General features: G+C 49.9%; 1 protein-coding gene across 2 annotated transcripts in view; it reads right to left on the bottom strand.

Moving 5' to 3' along the window:
• The window catches only part of Tafa5 (TAFA chemokine like family member 5), a 201930-nt gene that overhangs the window by 64915 nt on the left and 113122 nt on the right, over window positions 1-23893 (bottom strand). For both annotated transcript variants that reach the window (XM_038343065.1, XM_038343066.1), the window contains exon 2: window positions 7549-7698. In XM_038343065.1, coding sequence (XP_038198993.1) covers window positions 7549-7698 — 150 coding nt within the window. The remainder of the gene's footprint in view (window positions 1-7548; window positions 7699-23893) is intronic.

Here is a 23893-nt window from a genome sequence, read left to right as displayed (position 1 = left end):
GAAGGTTACCATTGCTTGGATAGCTTAATTACAGATGGGTTCCTATTCATAATAATAATGGCTATATGTTCCTGTCAACTCGCAAACCTGAATCTTTCATCTGTGGTTCAGCCAAGTTAGTGTCAGTCACCAACAGGTCCTCAGTGAAGATGATCTAGGCTGCAGGGAGACAGTGATGCCAAGACACAAAGAGGGTGCCAGGCTGCAGGAAGGCATCACACAACAGCTTTCTTGTGCTTCCCTGCTCACAACTCAGAGATACCAGGGGCCCTGCCTGTAGCTGCACAGTTGCTGCCTGCAGCTAGATGCACAGTTGCATTAAGAGTTTTGCACGTTGCCACAAGGCCACATCTTGAAACTGTACCCCAGTGTGCACACTGAAAACTTAACTCCAACACCACATGCTGAGTCACAGAAGTTCTGTCATGAGAACTGCACTCTCATCAACGGATTCATGCTGCCAGTCAAGGTTCTGGAAGAGGCAGTTTGGCCCACAGTAGAACATAGAACTCTCAGCTTCTGAAAGACCTTGGCTGACACTGCACAGACAATGCTGGACTTGGCCTTCCCGGCCTCTGAAACAGAAAAAATGCATGTCTTTTTTTTTTTTAATGAATTGCCCAGTTATAAAGATTTTGTTGGAGCAACAGAGTGGGCCAAACAGAAACAGAAGGAAAAGTACCCTCTCCTGGGAAAGGAGGCCCTGCTGCCAACTGTGCCCTCTGCTGGCGGTCAGCTCTCAAGGTGCAGCAAGGGCTGGGACAGTGTTGGCATGTGACCAACTGCCAGCTGAGAGAGCACAGGTGGAAGTATCCCACCAAGGCACACAGCCCAGAAGGATGCCTTCCTACATTGCAATGCCAATGCCTCCCTTTGTGAGACCCGATACTGCCTACGAGGACTTCTTTCATCCCCAGTGCTTCTGCTGAATTGTGAGGTGAAGCAGAGGTTGCCCTGTGGATATGCTGAACCATGCCTGAACCTTCTGCCTGCTTGTAAGGCTGCAGTGCTGGGTGGGAGACCAGCCAGATTCCCATGGCAACTCCTCAAAGACCCACCCATTCTTTTTCCCCTACACTAGTTACTTTATTAAACTAAACTTCTTACCAGCTCCCAACATCAGAACCTGAAGTACTAAATAGCCCGGAAGCTCCTGGTGCTATTGGATGAGGACACCAATACAGGGTCCCCTCATCAAGATGAAGGACCAGGGAGGGAACTGGCCTGGCATCAGCATCTCTCTGTCTCCAGATAAAGGAAATCATGGATCAGGGACTGCATACTCAGTCTGGATCCTATAACTCCATCCTCTGGAGAATGGACCCTCATTGCCCAAGAAGCAGTCCACACTGGGGGCAAAAGGACAGTGGGCTTTGTAGAACTGTGACAGCAGCAGGGGTGTGTTCCCGGAAACCATGGGCTCCAGCATGCCTCGCACACACAGCAGCACACTTTCACCGTGGGATCCACACCAATGGCTTGTGAGATCAGTGGACACTGGAAAACATCTTTTAGACCACAGAGGAGCAGCGTGGGAGGCTCAATGTCCCAGCCTGAGACAGGACAGAAAGGTAAGAAGGATTCTAGAGACATGGGAAGGGAAAAGGAGCCCCTCACCCCAGAGTCTGGCTGAAGTTTCTTGCCAGCGAAGAATCCAGACTTCTAATACAACTAACATTTGCTGTGAAGGTTGCCAGCAGAGAGAATATTCCTTATTCTTTTGTTCTAGGATATTTTTAATAAAGCATAGTATTCATATACCCTGAGTTGTTAAGTATGGACTCTTTCTAAATTATATGATCATTCATATATATATATTTCATCTATATCTTTCATATATATGAATTTCATATGTAGGCTTTCTTTCATATGTCTATGACCTTATATCTATAAGTATATATATACATATATATTTCCAAATAAAAGTGTGTTACAATATCAAAGATCCATGTGTGAATCCCAGGCTTGTATGAACCTGAACACGGCCCTACTCTTTCCCCCAGATTTATTTTCTGTGACTGTCAGAAACAAGATAAATTCAGTTTCGTGAAAAGGCACCTTTATTCCCTGCAACCCTTGTGATCTAAGGTGTTACAAGCTGTCCGGAGGAACCCCCCTATGGCCTCATTTATCTCCTCAGCCCCTTTTGGGGTGTAACTGTCTGTGTGGCTACTGAAAAGACAATCAGACATCTTCCTGTCACCTTTTCTGGCAACACCCACACTCACACCCGGGTGCCTTACCCTTCCTTACTGCCATGCTGGTCTATTAACCTTCCTCACTCAATCTAAGTCAAACCTGTTCTCAATGAACTCCAACTCTGCCTCATACCGTCTTGTCCTGAAATTCTTCTCCACAGCAGAGTCAGGAATCCCGCCTTCTCCTGAGTGGAGGTCTCTGAACAGAGGGTCTTGAGACACTACAGGAGGCAGTGTGAAGCTGTGTCTCCAATCCCACCCCACTGCCACTGGCAAGCCCACGGTGTGACACTCTGCCTTAGGGAAAAGTGACGGTTGGGTGACCCAGGGACTCTGTCCTTTCACAAGAGGAAGAGACTTGAGCAAGAAGACTGCCTGCCTGTCCCTTCCTCTGTGGTTGCAGAAACCATATCTGGAATCACCATGTTGAGAAATTAAGCATACTCAGCCCCACACATGCTCAGCAGTACCTTAGCACTGCTTCCCTCAGTGCACAGAAAGCCCAGCAATCTCAAGCTGCTCGCTGGAGACATAAGCAAAGGTCTTTCGCACTCTGTGGCTTCTTTTCCTTTACCCAGATCAGGTGCCCAGAGGCAGGGCAGGGCCTTCTGCAGTGGGCACACTCAGGGGAGCCCAAGTCCTAAGCAAGAGTCCTGGGACTCATCCTCTCCACTCTGCACAAGTATCAGACAGCTACTGGGTTGCCGTGCCATGTTCTGACTGAGAAGAGTAAGATCTGCAAGGATCCAAAGCCCATTGTGCCTAAATCACCCTATTATAGTGCGGAACTGTGAGGAAGCATACAGGCTATTGATGCAGTGCCCATCAAACCCTGTGGCCACAGCGGAAACTGGGCAGGCCAGTAGACTATGTTCCTGTTGAGATTCCCCCTTTGTGGTCCTGATGCAAGTTCATATCCAGGGAACTGAGACTCTCCTCACGTTGTCACCTCCATCCCAGATGCCAGCCACAGCTGGCTCGGAGCTGACCAGGTCCTGATGCAGAGAGGGACCCAAGCTCCACCTGGGCCAGGCTGATCTTCAGGCACGAAGATGTTGCGCATGGCTGTGCTGGGAAGGTGGAGTGCAGTTGAGAATTTCCTAAGTATCTCTCGGTTTCTAGGAGTCTACAGCGTAGCCTACCTCAGGCATGGCTAATTATCAGATTTAGTCACTGCCTGCTGCATCTGACAAACCGAGGAGCCCGGGATGTACAAGCCAGCAACAGAAACCTGCGCTGTGAAGTAGAGATCCATGTGGGGCGAGGCTGGTCATTACCAGACCCACAGGCTGGCTGGGAGCTGAAACAACAGATGTGAGAGAACCACAGAGCTGTCAAGTGAAAGACCACTGCCAACTGACCGCTGCCGAAGCTGAGCACAGCCTGGCCAAGGCAGGCAGATTTTGTCATCCAAGGCAAACACCTCTCTGCAGTCTGGCCACCAGGAATCAGTGTCTCTGAACTTCTGCAGTATATTTTACAGCATCGGCTCAGCGTGCAGTCTCAGGGTGGGGGGGGGCATGGCTTCTTTCCCCAGCCTTGAAGCTCTAACAAGTCCTGGCCTGGTTCAACACTGTGGATAGCCCCAGTCTGCTTCTTCCCAGGGCCCAGGATGGTCACTCCACTGTGTCGACTTCCAAGCTGCTACCATTCCTGGAGCTCTAGATATCTGTGTGCATGCCTGTGCTCCTTTTGCAAGCTCCGTATTCATGACACAACCCTGTGTTAAACATTTAAGGAACTCATGGGCTCTATTTTCTTGCATTCATGAAAATTTTCATTTTATTTATTTTTTTCTTTAAAAGGATTTTTATTACATTTATTTATTTATTTTGTGTGTGCATGCAGGTGATATAGGGTGGATATGGAGGTCAAAGGTCAACCTATAGGCCTGTTTCTCTTCTTCCACCCTCTGGGTCCTATGGATTGAGTCTTAACAGTATGTGCCTTTACCCACTGAGTCAGAGCCCTGGCCTTTTCTCCTAAAAGTTTTTGTTAAAATTTATATATACTTACTTTTTTGTGTATGTGTGTGTGTGTGAGGGGGGAGCACAAGCCATGGCATGAGTGTAGAGGTCAGAGGACAACTTGGGGAGCTTGTTCTCTTCTTCTACCACATGGGTCCTGGGGCTCAGACTCTGGCCGCCATGCTTAGTAGCAAGCACCTTCAACCACTAAGTCATTTCACAAGTGAAACTGTCACTTTCTTGATGGGACAATTGGATTCAGGGGACTTTGTGCTTCGGTATGAAGTCTTTTACTTCCTTTTTGACTGTTGTTTGGATGATCATACCTAGGAAGATTTAGCCCAGCCAGGACCACGAAGATCAACTGATCTTCTGAGGGCTGGACAGTTCTCAGTCCTCACATCCACTCTGCTGCCCGTGCAGGCGTGTGAGGGCAGGGCTCTGCTGTCACTACCGCCTCTCCAGCATGCGCAGATCTGAGGTGACCCTAGTACACCTGGTGACAGACCCTCTGCCTAGAGGGGTAGGGGGCTCTGGCTACCCCTCGTGGGAAATAGGCCCTCACGGACTGAGGGCTGCTTTCTGCATTCTCAGTCCCGTTGTAGCCATTTCCAAGAGTGGAGGGTCACTTGCTCCCTCAGCTTTTCTGAATCAACTCCCAAGTTAAGGGGCCCCATCCTTACCCAGAAACACAGCAGTGTTCATGTGGACCAGACCTGGAACCTATTTCTATTTTCCTACTTCCCAGCATAGTCCCTCACTGCCTCTTGTGTGCAAGCCTTGTGGATTGCTAGGAGAAGGTTGGTGGTCCCCAAATTGGTATTGTGTAGCACTTGGTATCTTGTCTAGCACTCAGAGCTTGAGACTTCTGAGCTGCTGTCCCCCCATCACTTCAGGAAGATATGGGCTTTACTCATGAATTCTGGGCAGAGAGAAGAGATGAAGATGGAGGCTGGGTCAGAACCTTCCAGCCCATGCTGCTGTCCCTACTAAGAAGTGCAGACTGGCACATTCAGCCAGGCAGGTGGCAGAGTCATCAACATCAGCCATGCAGGGACCTTGAAAGTCTCCTCTGGGGAATGACATTGGCCACACATAGAAGAGAGATAAGACAATAATGGGACACCTGTCTGCAGGTGAGGGGACTCGCCTCATGCTGGGGCTGCTTAAGCCCCACCCCAGCCTGCCCTCCTGCAAGGCTCTCAGGGAGCCCCTCAGGTCTAGATGGGCCATCCATGGTCACTGCTCTTCAGTGGACTTCAGTACCCTGAGCATCTCGCCTCCAAAGCAATCAATCAAGCGTCTCTTTGTCCTCTGCCCACTGGCACCTAACAGTCACGCTTTATTTGGATTTCTTTCCAAAGGAATCTCATGAGAACTCAGCAGAGGGGAAGGAGGCAGCCCCTCTATGCTTTGGCCAGAGGGTAGTGTGTATAGTTTTTCTGCTGAGAGCCCAGCAAGGGTCTCAGTCCACAGGGCAGCACCATGAAGGGAGCAGGAACATGGGGTGGTAACACAGAGCAACAACAGTTACAAGCCAGTGCTGCTGGGACTGACTCCATAGCTCACAAAGCATAGCCGTAAGGTTATGTCTGCTTGTTGATATTTGTGATAAAATGTTAACCTGCCTTGGGGCGGGTGACCAGATTGCTGTCAGCTCTCTTTTCTTGTGGATTCTGTCAGGTGGATCAATGGCTGCTGGTACACTGGGTCATGATGCTGGAGACTGGCTTCTGCAGAATTGCTTCAGCTCAGACTCAAGGCCAGGGAAGAGCACACCTATGTGGTCAGTCTCACCGTCAGCTCCTTCTTTCCACAGAAAGAACCGTCACTGGTGATCTCTTCATTCACCAGGACTCTACTCAAATACTGCCGCGGCGATACATCCCTGCGCAGGTGAGGTACCCCAGTGTCACCGCACTGGGTGTGCCTGTATGGGGTGGGCTGTGGACCAGGTACTTTGAGATATGATCTTCCTTATACCTGCCTACACCTGATGCACCACATTGTATGAATGAATGAATGAGTAAGTGAGCAAATGTATCCACAGGTACAAAGTCGGCCAGCAAGAGAGCACCCAGCAGCAGCCATGGGCTACCACTTTCGCTCCTGAATTCCAGGTCAGCATTGACAACTCCAGGATAAACATCACTGGCCCAAACTGTCCTCAGCAGACACAATGACATACAGGGAAACTTATTATCCACACAGAGCAAGAAAACAGAAATGCAAAAATTAAATTACAGGGCAGCCCCCAAAAATGCCCACTGTGCAGAAAACTCAAGCCAACTAATTTGTTTGGCCTCCCTTGAAAATGGTGAGGTTTTAATATGAGTCTCTGGGACCCATTTCCTAAGGCACCGGGAGGCTGCTTGTGGGGAGGGACAGGGATTTGGTTACAGATGGGCAGATCCAGATTCAATTAGCCTCAGTCCAGACCCCATCTCCCCAGGCTGATAGAATGAGCGAGGGAAGAGAGAGTGCTGTGGCCGGCGAGCTTTACACCACCCCAAACCTGCTTCCAGAAAATCAATCTATGTTACCAAGAAGTGGCTTCCACTCTGCCCACAAGGATCAAGATGTTGGCCTCTTGGAAATTAGGGTGTACATAACTCGATCCTCAGACCTCACTAGCTGTATATATGGTTAGCTATGAATCAGGCAGCTTATGGTTTCCCCTGCACTCTCTGCTTTGGTCAGCATGTTTAGCCTCATTCTGCATGTTCCTGAGTGCTGTAGACAGTCTTCATGCCCTTCTAAGTCAGCAGCAGGAGTGTGTGGTGCTCATAGCCATGGGGGTCTAGGGAAGATGCTGAGGGAGTTCGGGGTTCAGTAAGCTTAGGATACTTCTTTATTATACCCTAGGGTCTCCAGAGGCAGGCAGGTCCCCAATCAAAGCAGAGCTAACTCTGAACTCTCAGCTACACTAGAGCCTGGTCAGGTACCAAGCCAGACCTGAGATCCACAGTGGGTACCATCTGGGATCTAGATTAGGATGTTGTCAGTCCTGTTGTGACCAGCCCCAGATTCTGTGGATCCCTTTCTCAGTCACCTACCTGGTTTTGGCCCAGCTTGTTCTAAGGAACATCTTTGTGGGTTGAGAACAGGAACCATATCTGGGATCTCAGGTTTTTGATACCTGGAGTTATGTAGTTAGTGGCCACCCCCATGTGCACAGGATACACTGCCCATAGATAAATCATACCAGATATGCCAGCCCAATGAAAGACTGCCCAGAGGCCTGATTCTAGGGATACACCCTGAGGTCTTGGCCTCAGAGCATTCTGAAGAAAGCTACTTTAGAGTAATACCTGTTGGCACAGAAGCCCTCAAAGACTTGGCTCAGTACCCTGAAGTGTCCCCAGAAGGCTGGGTGCTCTTACCATCCACACAAGCAGGCCGGGCTCGCGTGGTGCCTGCAATCTGCCCCTTTCTGCATGCACAGCGCGCTGTCTGCCGGGCGATCGTCCTCCGTGGCTGGCTGCTGTCCCGGTCTAGGGTCACAATCTCACAGGTTCCAGCAGCCAGCTGACCTGCAAAAAAGGAACAACCACAAACTGAGTGGCCACAGCCTGGAGTCCCACACCCTGGAATCCACCCAGCACCCACCTAGAGTGGGGTCCACCACAGCTGGCTCAGGCAAAGCGATGTGGAGAGAGCTCTCTGTGACAGCCAGCAACCCATCTTCTGTATGCTCTGCCAGGGATTTCAGTCAGCCTATCCCAATGGACAGGAAATTAAATGCCACACACGGAAATGAAATCTCAGAATTGCAGAGAAAGGCACTGCCTCCCCCTCATCCCCCACACACTTGGATTTCACAGAAAAACCACCTGCCCAGAGCACAGGGTCCCCAAATCAAGCCAAGCCTTGCAGCCTGCATCCCAATATGTCAGTCGCTACCTGCAGGACCCACAAAATGGAGCAACCATAGTATATATGCTACCATATTGCAAGGAAGAATTATCATCCTCACCTGGGCACAGAAGGCAGGATGGCCAGGGACCAAGTCTTATTTTTTTCTGAAGACTTGCACATGCTAATACACATGGACATACATAAGAGGAACACACAGACACACAGAACAGATATTACAAGCCACATGCCTGGCTGGCAGACATGGGGAAGACTATACAGGTATACACAGGAGATATTCAAGTGAGAACATACATTCTATATGGGCACAAACTTGTAGGGATGCCATGTGCTGGGTAGACACTCACACATACACAGGTACACACAAGTTCCCACATGTACACCTACACCTAGGTGTATAGATTATATGGATGTGCTCATGTGTACACACAGGCTCAAATGAGTACATTCAGCTATACTCGTGCACACAGGCTAACAGGTATGTCCATGTAGACATGTAATTTCACATGGTGTACTTATTTGCATTCAGGAGCTCATAGACTAAAACTGATAGGCCAATGTAAGCATGTGTGTACATAGGGGCCACTCAGCTAGACACACATTTTATGTATGTACCTGTGTAAATACACAGGTACACAAGATGTGCTTAGATGTACACAGGGTACATATAAGGTCCCATGTCGACACACAGGTACACATGGGCACACTCATCTGTACATGTTCCGGGTATTGTTCAGTGTGGATACATAGGTAAACTGAGTACACTAAGCTGCACACAGGCACACATAGCCCTGGAGTGACCCTAGAAGAAGGGACACGTTTCTCCAAAGCACCAACCTCACCTCAGGAGAGGGAATCCCAGTGGGAAATAAAGCCCTGTGGTTTAAGCTGTCACCTCCCTGCCAGTACCAGGAAGTTCTAAAGAGCAATGCTGTCCAATAAAGATAGCGTGGTGCTCACAGTGGGCCATAAAAATGAAAAACTGGCCACCTTGTAGGAGGACAGAGGGCATCCCTCAGCCTGGCTGGTGCTGCCACATTTAGTCCCAGCACGGTGAGCTCCATCATGCAGCTTCACAGTCTCATTAGGGCGCATTAACAGAAACCCTGGCATCTGTCACTCACTCATCACCAGGATCTTCCATTCACTTAGCACACAGTAAGCACCTTCTACTTGCTGCCCTCTGTGGTACCCCACCCCTTGGGAGCTCCTTCAGGCTACAGGGCACATCACGGAGATGCTGGATGTGAAACCCCACCCACCTAGATGAAAGCTGTACAGGTGTCAGCAAGAAATAGAACAGGGTCACAGAGATAGACATGAGAAAAAAAAATGGAACAGGCACACAAGAGTGGCCATCTGATTTGCAACCAGATTGACTGGGGCTTCTCAACAGTCATTCCTTCAATTTGGGGTGTCCTTCCTTACCACAAGGTTCCTTTTTGCTACTGTCACCTCTCTTTCCCCAGGCAACTGGCTCCTGCGCTGTTTCAGCCTTGCTGCTTGGATACTTCAGGCCAACCCAGAGGCTGGTTACCACAGGTATCACACACATAAGCAGGAACTATGGGGCAGGGTGGCTCAGCTCCAACAGCCCAGCAATGCCCAGGCCAACAGGAGCCTGGGGTATGCCCTGTCTGGATATGACCTGGGCCACTTTGGTAAGGCAGGACTGGCAGGAGCTGTCCAAGGTGACTACACTCAGCTGCTCATATCTATGCATGATGCTGACAGATCCTGGCTGGTGTACCAAGTTCATGTTGGGAGAATGGATCAGACACATTCAGAGGAAGAATGGGGGCAACTAGGGCCTCCCAGATGACTCTGAGTCGCCCCTCCTGCAAATGCCTATGCTGTCTCAAGCAGAAGGCAAGGCCTCAGCTAGAGCTGCCTTCCTCAAGCTGCAAGTTTTGACTCATTCTACCCAATCACACTGAATTACGTGCTGTTGTTAAGGAGCAAGCACAAGCAACCAGAAACACCATTGACAACTGAGATGGGCAGGGTAGGAGGAGCACCCAGAACAACCAATCAGCTCTAGCACCAATCCCAGAGCCAGAGCACGGGGCCTGTTGGGAGCTGAAGGACAAACTGGCTGAAAGCAGACAACAAGCTCTGCAGCACACAAGAAAGAAGTGGTTTCCTTCTTGTGCTTGCCACTGCGATGCATGGATGGGCAGCCACGCGGGCACTGCCACACATTTCTATTTAAAACAGGAGCAGCAGCCTGGCTCCAGTCACTTTGCTATTCGTGCCCAACTTGCTCCACTGTAACTCTGGCCAAGGTTTAGAGTGTCTGGGCCACCTTAGTGCATATCGTTTCTCTGGGAGGCCTGGAAAGTTGTCTAGAGCTGTCCAGCTAGGGTCCATCCCAACAAAGGTTTTGAAAGTGGAGGAATACTACCAAGTCAATGGCATCTTACAGCTGTGGTAACTCCTGGACACTGTGGAATGTCCAGCACCACCCTGGGCCCCAATTTCCTATCAGCAGGCACTTAAAAGTCACGTGGCATGATCAAGGGAACATGCACATTCCCCTGTCTGCAAAGAGCAGGAGTGGGAGGGGCAGCGAAGACCACAGCTCCCAGGTGTTCTGTTCCTGGAGAAAGATACAGCATAATTAGACAAGTGTCAGATGACCAGGAAGCGTCCCTTCACCCACAAGGATATCTCCAATCCCAACAACTGACCAGGCTCTATTTGCACTCAGGTACACATAACTGTGGCAAAAAAAAAATCCCTCCATGACCGGCTGACCTCACTGTTTAACAAGTTTCTAAGTCACTCCTCCTTATAGGCAATGTGGCCTTCTACTGCTCTGACATGGTGGCTGTCCATACGATACCACCAGTCACCTTCACACTGTCCTGCATGCGGGAATTTCGTAGTGACATCACTACCCCAGCATTAGACAGATGGACACCCTCTCACTCACACCACTTCTGTGTCTGCGCTAAGAAAGGTCTCTACCTTGTCGCCACAGAGTGGGTGGGTGGAGAACCTGCGCTCAGGGGAGTTGCGGTTTACAGTGCCAGATTGGAGCCACCAGCCTGAGTCATCTTCAGCAGGGGCAAGGGCCTGTACACTCAGGACCCCAGCTGTCCCTTTAAGAATGCATCCTGGGAACAGGCCTTCCTCCACTTGGGCCCACTTGCCCTGTTTGCCCTGTGTGGGCTCTGAGCTCAGGATCTCTGGGAAGCCCTATGCAGGACTGTGTCCCCTTTAGCAAGCTTGACTATGGTGTGATTTGAGCTTTCAATTCCTGGTCTGAAGCTTCAGGGGTAGGCCTTGGGCCACAACAAGCAGGGATACTGGGCACTGGCATGCCTTGATGCCTGCTCAGATGTCAGCCTGCCAGCTCAGCACTGGGATTAGGCCTTGACACAGTCGTATGATAAACACAAATGCTCTCCTGCTCTGCTGGGTGTTGATGACAACTGAATCAAATCCTGGGACTTCCTCAAGGCAAGAGCTGGCACTGTACAGGAGCCTATCGGAATGTGACACCCCCATATGCTGGAATCTGAGCACTGGTTCCATACCACACAGGCTGTGATCTGGATCTTGTCTTACATTGTACAGGTTGGGTTAGCCCAATACTGAATGTGTCCCGATAATGACACTGGTCTAGGGTAGTCGATGGCTATACTTTCTCTGGGCATTCAAACCAGGCCCACCCTGTCACCCTTCTCCCTGCATCTATAGGTCCTGGAGAAACACATCTCTCAGGTCATGTCATTCATAGGCATGGCATCAATGCTACAACGAGATGAAGGCCACACTGAATACATCTACACAAAGATTCCCAGAACCACATTCAGCCCTCTGACTTCCTGGGTCTCTAGGATCCTGGAGGCCACATACCGATGGATGTCCATCCACTCCAGCCACTTCCTGTTTTCTGAGCGGGATACGATTTGCCCAGAGGACATAGCCAGGTCCAGAGAACATCATAATTAAGAACACAGCACAGGACAGGACCCACTAGAATGCCCAGCTATCCCTCAGACCAGCAGGTTAGGACCAGGTCAATAAAGGAAACTGAGTGCCCTGAAGGCAAATTTTGCAAACTCAGTCCCAAATGCTGGATGAGGAAGGCAGGACAGCTTCCACACCTTTTAAAGATTTCATGTGGACAGAGCAAAGGCCACTCGCTCCGGATAGGGTGACAAGGCTAGACCTCAGCGGCCAATGTACAGGGTTTCCAGGGCAGGTGGGCAGAAAGCCCTGGGGGTCAGTGAAAAGCAAGGTCCCAGGTTCTCTCATGCAGCATCCCTCCACCTAGGGCACACACCGATAAGCTCTTTAGTCCCACAGGGTTGTGACTTATATCTGAGAGGATATAGGATATGATGGATGTCAGAATAAAGATTCCAAGTGACTCTGACAGGTGCGGAGCGAGACGGTGGCATTTAACAATCATAAAAGTCAGCCTCTGTGTTTGGATTAGAATGAAAACAAGGTGGGGTCAGGAGGCCAGGGAGGATCTAGAGCCTGCATCAGGTGCCTTAACCTGGCTATGGGATTCATTGCCATTCATAAGACAGGAATCAAGGAGGCCAGTAAAGAGGAGACGTGGCACCCACAACCCGTCTGGAGTTCCCAGGTCAGCCCACCGGTTCACCATCTGGTAAGATACAACGGTTAGCTGGTTCATGGCCCACTATGATCATGGGCATGACTGCTGGCCCAGATCAGATCTACTCCAAAAATGTGTAGAAAGCACCGTGAAGCCCACAGGTTGTTCGAACAGCAAAGGGGACACAGAGGCCATGGCCTGGGAAGACCATGTGGAGGAGCAACAGGATTGCAGGCTAACAGGTTTCACGTGGACATAGCAGAGACCACTGACTCCAGATAGGTGACAAGGGCTAGACCTCCGCAGCAGTGTACAGGGTTTCCAGGGCAGGTGGGCAGAAAGCCCTGGGGGTCAGTAAGAAGCAAGGTACCAGGTTCTCTCATTCAATGTCTCTCCTTGGGGGGCACACGCCAATAAGCTGTTTAGGTCCACAGGGACTAAACATTTTAGAGATAGATAGATAGATAGATAGATAGATAGATAGATAGATAGATAGATGATAGATAGATAGATAGATAGATAGATAGATAGATAGATAGATAGATAGGCAGACAGACAGATAGTTGGGGGCCATATGGCTCAAGAGAAGGCCTGCAGATTCATCAGGAGTGTCCTTGGTCTGGGGTCTACTGTGAGCCTGCTGGCTCCCCAGAAACCCTGGAAGGTGGTGATAAGTTTTTTGGTTACAGGGAAGCAAACTTTCGCTAATGCTCTCAGGCCACCCACACCAAGACAATCAGGAGCAAGAGCTTAGTGGTTCCTTAGACTGAGAAAGAGCTGGATCTGGAGGCAAGGACAGCTTACTCACTGGAGATGTTAGTCAGAACCATTAGATTTTTGGGCTTTGGCCATGGAGGAGGGGAGTAGTGGCTGAGGTCCAGGCTTTCTAAATCTGTCATGACCTGCCAATCTCTGGGAACCAGAAGTCAAAGGAGACCATGAAGAAGGTCAGTCTGGATGTCATGTGCAGTTGAGGCGTTGATGAGTGTGCACACAGGGAACACACCCTGAGACAGCATTTCTCATGCATGCCCTGTGTAGGCATTTCCACCCTTCCATCTCACCAGTTAGTTACCAGGACAGGGACCCCAGGCGGTCAGGACAGGATAGAGCTGCGACTTGGAGGATCTGAGAAAAGAAGCATGTGGTCAAAAATTGGTCACTGAGGTACAAGCGAGGGTGTATGTGCCTACTGTGTGTACAGACTGCTGTGCACAGAATCGTGATCAGACTCCGGACCTGGTGAACATGGAGGTGGTTCCCCCACAAGAGGGGCCTCCACACCCATCCTTTCCTGGTCCTCATGTCACTGACCTCTGTCCGTTCCCAGGAGTTACACGTACCAGAAGGGAGCCGCTATTGTGGGCTCTAACTCTTACATGCCTTGGCCCTGCAGGCTGCAGGAAGTGGTGTGAGTGAGAGGGTTGTCCATTCCTGTGGTGGGCCCCTTGTAGTGTCATTTCAAACGTATTTTAATAAATAAGAGACTGCCTGAAGATCTGCGAGTAAAACAGTACCACTGGTCAGCCTTACAGACCAGGTTATGATAACACGCACCTTTAATCCCAGTAGCCACGATGACATGTGCCTTTAATCCTAGTAGCCACACTAGTTACCGTAGAAACTCGGTGTGGCTTTTAATCCCAGTGGTGCAGACCTTTAATCCCAGCCCTAGAGAGGAATATAAGATGGGGGAAGATAGCTCTCAGACACAGTCTCATTCTGAGACTCCTGGAAGCAGGTTCGCCATTTCAGACTGAGGTCAAGGTAAGAAGAGCCAGTGGCTGGCTGTTTGGCTTTTCAGATCTTCAGGTTGAATCACAATTTTTGACCCTGAGCTTTTATTAATCGTGCTTCAGGCCCTGATAGGGTGAAATGTTAATCTGCTCAAAATAATGCAAAGGGCTAACGAACTGACTTACCTATCTTGACCACTGCCCACATCATAGCATAGGGGATCACGACAGGTCCAAAGGCCCAGCTTGTGCCCTGTTGGTCCCCTTCCCTGTCTAAGGATCCCTCTCCTTCCTGTTACTCCTGGAAGGTGTGATAACTTCTGCTATGCTGGACATCACCTAAACCCCTGTAGCCCTGACTCATCAAGGCAGGCCTCATGCCCAGCCAACTTGGGACTCCACGTAAGTCTGGTGGTATGTGAAGTCTGGAAGTGGCCATGGCCAACCTGAGTCAGGGCGTCTCCATCTCTTACCCTGCACAAGTCCTCAACTTCAAAACGAAGACAACTAAACCACCAGCCCTATGCAGTGCTCAAAAACTAAGCTACTAATGTTTGGTTTTATCCCCAATTCTATAGACACATAGTACGAAGATTAAAAGTGCAGGGAAAAAATGTTCTTAAGATCCGGAGGAGACTCCATCTCAATGTTTGATATAGAATGAAATCAAGTCTCAATTAAATCCCAGTATCAAATTCTCTCTCACACCCAACTACTACTGAGTCAATTAAGTGAGTGCCACAGATCAGAAGCCCAATTCTTAGACCAGCTGAGGATTATCCCTGCATGATAATAAGCATGGGGGGAGATTTTAAAAAACTGACTAAGACAGGCCATGCTGGTCTGCTACCCATCTAGATATGTAACTGGGGCAGAAGATGACAAGGGTCGGATCAGCAGACCACAGGCCCTGGTCCCTCTCTGAAAGACTGGGTTCAACCTAGTCAGTGGTCAGACCCCTGAAGAGGGCAAGGGAATGCACAGCTTTGTCACTAGGAGACAAGCCAAGCCCAGGGAGACAGGTTCACTGGCCCTGAGCTGCTTACAGGGACCCTGGTTTCAGATCCACAGATCCACTTCTCTGCCTGGGGCGAGCTATGCTTCCATATGCATTGAGCGCCATATGCATGAGAGCTACAGTCTCAGGGAGGCTCCTGAGGACCTCCCTTGGCCCAGGCATCGATGGCTGGGATGGTGTCCCAGCAATAAGAGAGTGAGGACAGTACGGAGGAACAGCCAGCAAGATGGCGCTGAACTGTGCTTTTGGGCACAGTGGCATCCCTGGTAGTCTCATTGTGAACATACACAGAACCCTGAATAAACATGTCTGACATGTTTTTAGAGACAGAGCAGAACCACAAAGCCATCCCAATCTGCCCATAGGTCTGTGTAGGTTCCTCCAGAGATGCAAGTACATGGTCACATGACGCTTTATACCAATCTTTTAGGGATGTAACAGGCTCATGGAAGGGATGGACATACATACCCAGGGCAGACACCAAACATGGTGCTGCCTACATACAAATGCACCCAGACATATCCAGACCACGCTTTGTACATACAACCTTTTGCACACCATATGCCACATGTATACTGACACAAACACACATGTACATACAGGCCACAACATGCACACATACAAACAGGGCATGTTGTACATATACACCATGCTCATCATCATACCATAGAAACACATGACAGAGCAGAGGCTGTGCACACCACAGCCTGCACCTGCATACTTACACACTCAGGCACATGAGCACAGCTGGGGATGTGTGTGCAATGCTCTTCTGGCTTAGCACTGGGCTGTCCCTATCTGCAGAAGCAGTACCTACTTGCCCAAGTTCAGCAATCTTCCCCAGGGGTACCCATGAAGTAAGCTGTGTCCCTTACCTCTCCATTTGGGACAGATCCCTACAGCCACTCTGATTCGAGGACACATGGAACATGTGCCACCACTGACTGTAGATGTACACGGGTTAGAATGTTTGGGGGAGGTGAGAGGCACCCACAGCCAAGGCCTCTCAGTCCAGTGCTTCCAAAGCAGCTTCTTTAATCTCCATCCTAACTTCATGAACCAGGACGCCTGACTGCCCTTTCCAAACATCTTCACAGACTAGATTCTCCATGTTTCTGACTTGCATCCAAAGCCCCAACAGAGTGAACCCCTTATCCCTACTCCCAGCACATCTCTCCAAGGTAACAAATGACCTTGCTCCTAGCATGGAGGGCAGTAACTGTGCACTATAAAAGAGGCTGGTATAGTCCCAAGGATCAACTTTATCTTTAAAGTTGAGCCTGGGTAAGGAGGCATGAAGGCTCTCATTCTAAGGGTTCTGGCCAGCTGCCTGGCCTAAACACACTCAGAATATCCACAGCACTCTGTTGCATAGCAGGAGGGCAGAGCAAGGAGAAGATCCCATCACCTAATGACCCATCAGGCTGCAGGGTACCAGGTGTGTCTTCCCTGGGAAACATAACCAACATCTATCTCTCCTTATAAGGCTCCACTGACAAATCAAAGTCAATTTTGCCAAAGTTCACCCTGTGGGGAGGAGAGCAATGAGTTGATTGGTATTCTGGGAGTCTGTCTGGGGTATCCCAAATCAGCAAAAGTTAATGATGTCTTCATAGTTGCATAGGTGGAATCTCCCCTCAGCTAACCTCCTATAGTCTATACCCTAGAACTTTCCAAGACGACAAGGCCACGTACAGCCAGGGCAGAATTACAGTTACATAATTACTGTCTAGGAGGTGCAAGAGGAACCAGGTGGAATCTCAGACCTGTGACTTCCCGGACTCCTATGTAGAACTTTCAACAGCAACAAGCTCGCATCAGCGTGCCTTTCAAGCAGCCACAGGGACAACGGTGGTGGCTGTTATGGGTTATGCTGAGGACAGTACTCAACAACACAGGAGAGCCCTGACCTCAGGGGTCCCAGAAGAACCAGCTGTCCAGGGAACCCCTTTCCTCTCCGAGGAATCCATCAGCTATTAGTGCTCCCCAGATAGATAGAATTGTTCCCTTCCATTCTGGACCTATGCGGGCACTTAACACAGACGAGGCTGCCCCTAGGAATAGATCACAGGATATAAGCTCCCAAGAGGGGCTTCAAGTCTCTAGAGGTCAGTGAGCTCTGTACATCTCCCAGCAGGTTCCTGGGCATCCTCAGCAGCTGGACGCTACAGGCCATTAAGACTGATTGGCCTGAGTGACAGACAGAATTCTCACCTGATCTATGATCTGATCCCCGTGGGAGGGCAGAGTGGGGCCTGGATCCTTCCGGAGGGGATTCTACCTGTATCTCTAACCACAGGCTGGGGCAGGGACTCTCAAGTACCTGGCTGTTCCTGTTGCCTTTCTTTTTTCTAGGTCTGAGTATGCACCGCTTCCTGTGCTGCCTGCACCTCTGCAGGCAGGCCATTCTCTTGAATTAATTATCGAGTAAAAGCATGTAGTTTAGGGCTCCCTCTCAAGCTTGTCCCTAGGGCCTAGCTGGATGCAAACAAGGAACACCCCAAGCCTCTGCCCACACAGGCAACCCAAACTCCCTGCTTCTCCTAGCATGGTTACTTCAGTGACTTGTGGCTTAGGATGCGCTGTGAGTGTCCAATAGCTCACTTCTTGTTATCACCCGGGCTTTGGTGGAGGGCAGGAAGAGACTGGGGCACACTTGCTGACTTCTGCTTTCCACAGGCTGAGGCTGTTCCAGCGCTCAGAGAGATGTCCACGGGGATGTGCCTGGCCAGCTGGCCTCCATTCAATTATCCCCTTAATGTGTATATTAACGAGGTGCTGCGGCCTGCCTTGGCAGGTCCGGTACAGGGCCCAAGACTGATCCTGAGATGGTCTTGGAAAGCTGTTGCTACAACATCATAAACACAGCAATTATGCCTCAGTTTACGACCTCGCCAAGGTCAATAAAAGACAGGCTGCAGGCTAGCTGTGAGCATCTCATGGTGGGTGAGTAGGGACCAGAGTCCAGGAAGGCACAGACATCTGACCTGAGGCATCAGGGTACTTCCTTGATCTTGATGCTACAGTAACAGGCTTTTCCTAGAATGTCCAAATCCCACTTGCAAGCATATGCGTTGGGCAATGACACTGGGTAAAAGGGACAGTGTTACCCACAAACACTCAGCTAAAAAGTGTCCAGCGCATCTCACAACCCAAGTTGCTTCTTTAGGAGAGCTAGTTCACATGGCCTGCCCTACCCCCACCTTCCACCCCACCCCAAGTGGTAACTTGGTACCTTACCAAGTTAGGTAAGCCCTGAATATGGTGGCTTTCGAGGCCTCTTCAATGCATGGTCCACAGAGATTCTTGGTTGCCTGGGTACCCTGACATTCTTACAGTCCAGAAGAGTAACAAGAGCTTCAAGCAGAGACAAAAGCTCAGACCCCATCTTCCCAGGTGCCCAGAATACCTCTGCCAGGAGAGGAGGACCACAGGTCTTGTGGGTATAGAAAGGGATGGAGTCTGGAATACTCCTCTTGTACGTTCAGGGTGCTCTACCTGGGCATCCCTCAATGACCACAGGACAAAGAGATACCAACTAACGTAACGTGGCAGAAAAGGCAAAGCCAGTCCCAAGGCCAAAGTGGAGACATAAGGATAGCGTGTGCTCACAACATACATGTGTCGATTCTACACAGCAGCACGGAACGTTGCCAGTAATCAAACGGATGCCTGGTAAAACCATTTCAGTCTTCAGTGAACCCCTGTGTCTTTCAAACATTTCTGAATAATAAGGATGCTTAAGAGAAATACGTTTAACACAACAGGCAATAGCCAGGGCCGAGACCCAGGAAGCTCCATGCTTGAGGAGGTAATAAAGAGGGCCGACCATGGGCAAGGACATAAATTGGAGGACCCAGATTGGGACAGGGGTAGAGATGCAGAGGAATCTGCAAGGTGGGAAGGTCAGGACATGTCGCTTGGTCTGTCTGTTCTTTTGAGTTTGACCATGTTGACAGGGAGGGCTCCAACCTTTCCTTGTAGCTAACAGTTTTCTATTCTTTTTGTTTGTTTGTTTGTTTAAGGTTTGGGTGTTTTATCTGCATGTCTGTCTGTATATCACTTGCATTTCTGTTGCCAGTGAAGGCTAGAACAGGGCATTGGCTCCCCTGAAACTGGAGTTACAGACTGTTTTGAGCTACCATGTGAATGTTAGCCACTAGCCACTAAACCATGATTCCCTGGAAGAGCAGCAACTGCTCTTTAACCACTGGGCCATCTCTGCAGCCACAGCTGCAATCTGTCTGCAAACCCTCCACGCTTTGCTGCTTCAGGTTACTTGGCTCTGAGAGGAGGGCATTACCAGGCACCTGCTCCTTGGTAACACTGTGTCCCTGCCTTCTAGCCCAGGAGCTGCAGAGCCAGCTGCCTCTGTCTAGTTAACTGGAAACCCTCAACCCTGCAGACACACAGCACACAGAACACTTGGCAAAACCACCAAAGTGTCTGACAGTTCCCGAAGATGCCAGCCACGGCGGGGCGGTTTCCAGAGATGGCTAGCTGTCTGAGAAAGCAATGCCCTGAGGATGAACTAGACATGTTAGCCATTGCTCCTATCTCTGGCTCCAGTTCTGGTTCCAGGAAGGGACTGGAGCACCTCTCTTCCTGTCCAGTATGAGCAACAGGCCAGCTGGGGACACTTCATCTCATGTCACTGTAGGGCAGAGGAAGGTGTTTTGGCTATACTGTTTCCATTGATGGCACTCCATAACGGTTACACACGGGCAGTAGGTGATCCTGAACAGGAGCCAGCTAACCTGAGGCAGGGCCCAGCATCCCAGAAGAGGGAAGGTGGAGGGCCATTCTCTGGAGGCAAAGGATAAAGATCCAGACATCTGCAGGACCTAGAGGTGGCATGGGAAGGCATGCTACCAACAAACTCTGCTAGCATCCCAGTAGCCTGGGCATCCTGGCTTCATGAGGACTCTTGCTGAGGCCACTGTAGAAACTAACAATGATTACATAGACCGACAGTCGTCCTGACACTCTCCTTTGCACTGAGTGTCACTTTCCAAGTAGATCTTGTTCCTGAGGACCCCTCTGGGGCCTTCAGGCCAGACCTACTGAGACCTGTCCTGTCACTCACTGCCCTACTTCCTTGCCAGTACAGCAAACAAGTTTGGCCAGCATCATGTCTCCCACTGTAGCTGAGGCACCTACCATACTAAAGCCTTGGTTTTCTGGCCGGTGCATTGGAAGGAGGAAGGCTAGCCCATCCACCTGGGAGCATGTGGCACAGGTATTAGCTCCAGGCTCTGGGGCCCATGCATCCAGACTTGACATAGCTAAGGGGCAGCAGCAGCTCCCAGTCACCTGTCTCTTCCTCCTGTGGCCTGCTGTGGCCTTTGTGCTAAGCTGCACAGCAGGGATGCTTTTGGAGTCCAGCTCAGCTCTAGACCAGTGTGCCACATGCCATCCCATGCTGGATAAACATAGAGATGAGGTGGGGGGGCGGAAACTTTGGGGGTTCCAGGTCACAGAAAAGTTTCACTTCGGCTCCCACTCTGTTTCAGTGCTGTTCTGCCTTCAGCCTCCTTATCCTCAGAAGGCCATGATGGGTAGTATGTCATGTTCAAGGTTGAGTCAAGGTTTTTCGGAAAACCACTGGCAGCCCTGCAGAGGAAGCCAGCAGCCAGGTACCTGTCTAGCCTGTGCCCTGTTTCTGGGGACACACCTTCTCACATCCTTCTCACATATTCTGCTGCTGTTCAGGCTGCCTCCGTAACAGCAGCTAACAGCTGTTCAGCACAAGCAGCCAGGGGCCAGAAGCTCAGGAGCTGCTGCAAACCCTCTGTTGTGGAGGCCACGAATGTAGAGGCTTGGATAGTTCAGGAGGATCGAACCACTGTCTGGCTTCTTGGTGAATTTTCTTCAGACCTTCCTGGTGGCATGGATGCTTAGCTGGTGGAAAACTCAGCCTTCCAGCCCTCCTGTGTCCTGCAAATTACAAGAAACAGAATCTGCAGGACCATTGCCTGGGTTGGAGGTCACAGTGAGGAACCCTTCTCCTTTGGAAAAGGTCTTCCACCAAGGTGCAAAAAAAAAGACCATGAGAAATAGGGGTGTCAACCACAGGCTCGTGCAGCTGTGAGCCCTGTGACAAAAAAATATAAAAAGGAAAACACTGAATCTAGACATAGACTTTATACTTTTCACAGAGAAATTCAAAATGCCTAAGAAACCTAAATATAAAACACATTAACGTAAAACTTCTAGAAGTAACACAGGAGAGAAAAAAAAAACATCTATGCGAGATTGGATTTGGTGACAAGTTTTTAGATGAAACACCAAATTCAAAATCCTTGAAAGAAGAAAATGTGACAAATTAGACTTTGCTACCAAAGAAACATCTGCTCTGCAGAGAGGCTGCGAGGAGGAATGAAAAGACCAGCTGAGACAGGGGGATGATATCTGCAAGCCATGAAGCTGAGGATGAAGGGTGTCCAAGACATTCCAAGAAAGCCTTTAAAATGCCAGAGTGAGAGACAGATCAAAGATGGCAGACAAAAGATTGCAACAGACACTTCACCCCAAGTGGCAAACGAGCCACCAGGAAACATCAAACTACCACATACCGATTAAAATGGAAAAATTCCAAGTCCTCCCCAAATACCAAATGCCAGCCAGAGTGTGGAGCAAAGGAGTCCTCAGCCACAGCTGCTGGAACACAGAATGGTGCAGCCACTTAGAAGACTGCTGGCAGCTTTGACAAAGCGAGATTCTCCCACCAGACGAGACCACGCCCCCGGGGACTTAGCCAATTGATGTGGAAAGTTCTGGGTGCGCGCACACACACACACACACACACACACACACACACACACACATACACACAGAGAGAATTATAAACATTTACTTACACTGGAACCATGGAGGTTGATCTCAGGCAGAGTACATTTAAAAAAAAAAGAACAAAACAAAACAAACAAAAAACCTGGGGCTTAGTCCTCTTAAGGAACATTGTTTAATAGTAACTGGGGCAGAGCTGCAGAACCACGAGAGGGCACATGGGATCCATGAGTATCTGTCTCTAATAGAGGATGGGCAGTGGAGAAAGCCACAGACCACAGGAGTCTAATTATGACATTCCTCAAAGGGCACAACCACAGAAAAGGCCAAGCAATGAGGGGTCATCGCAGGCTTGGGGGGACAAAAGGAGGGAGGAAGAGATGGAATTCACTGGGGAGGGGGACTGTGTGACTCCTGTGTAGCACTTCAATGGGGACACACAGCACTGTGGCTGTGCCCAGAGCCACCTCCATGACAAAGCAACACTGGAACCCAGCAGAGCCTGGGAGACTGAGAGCAAACGAACTGGCCCCCAGCTCTGTGCACTGGGTGGTAGAGCCGTTTCCATAGGGACATACTAGCGGTCTGACACCCGTGTACGTGCATACTTGAAGACACAATTGTATAAGTGGATGGCAGCAGTGGGAGGCAGCCTTCTGCACAGGAGTGGGAGGTTGCAGATAGGCAAGAGGAAGGGACAAGATGATCCTGGTGGTGACAGGTTAGACTCAGAGTGGGCAGTGTGAGGTCACATTGGTGTGAGAGGGATACAGACAGTTACACACACATGTATCCGATCAGTCCCTTCGTCTGGCAGCTGAGAGGGCTGAGGGGCAATGACACTCAGCAGCAATGGGGCCCCTAATCCATTGGTTTCAGGGCTTCTCTACAAGGAAACGAAACATGAACTCTCGCAAAGTGAGTGTATGTAGGACAAGAGCAGAGAAAAATGGAAGAAAAATCCAGAGACCTGTCTGCCCCCAAAGTAAAGAAATGTCCAGAAGACAGAGCAGAACTGTGGTGAATGTACCAGGGGACCCAGGAACCACAGGGCAGACTCACAAAACCAAAGATAATGGAGAAAATGCTACTGGTTTTAACTCAAAAGATGCAAGATGTACACATTGCCCTGCATAAACGAACCAATAAACACAGGGATGGGATAAAGTCTTCCACGAAGAAATCTACATCCTTTGTGGACACTCACCCTTGCCAGCCCAGCATCACCTCCAGTGAGACTGTATGTGGTGACTTCCCTACACAGAGCGTACTGTGGCACGGGAACGATCAACTCCCTGGTGCAGAAGCCTGGCAAACAGAGCCTCTTGCAGGGAGTCGAGTCAAATAGCTCATACTGAATGTATGTGGGGAAAAAGTAGCTCAACCCTCTTCTTGCTCTTCTTGCCAAAACCCTAGAGCCCCAGTCCAAGCACAGGGGAAAACACTAGATGCGGACTAACCATGTGAAACTTTACCAAAGCTCTGACCAGTACACAGCACAATTGCCAAGGTCACGGCCATCAGGATGTCTTAGAGGCTCACAGTTCCCAGGTGCCAACAGGACAGGAAGGTGAAATGCTGGATGGTGCTCCCAGTGGGATCCAAATACACAAGGACACCAGGTAAGGAACGAGGATTCAGAACTTAGGAAACAACAACACGCTGGTGTTGTTCCTTCCACGGCAACAAATGGGCTACACCAAGGTCAGGATTCTTGCACTGCTGACTAC

This window comes from Arvicola amphibius, chromosome 9 (genome assembly GCF_903992535.2).
Source record: "Arvicola amphibius chromosome 9, mArvAmp1.2, whole genome shotgun sequence".
Lineage (NCBI taxonomy): Eukaryota > Metazoa > Chordata > Mammalia > Rodentia > Cricetidae > Arvicola > Arvicola amphibius.
This window is presented reverse-complemented; position numbering and strand designations above follow the sequence as displayed.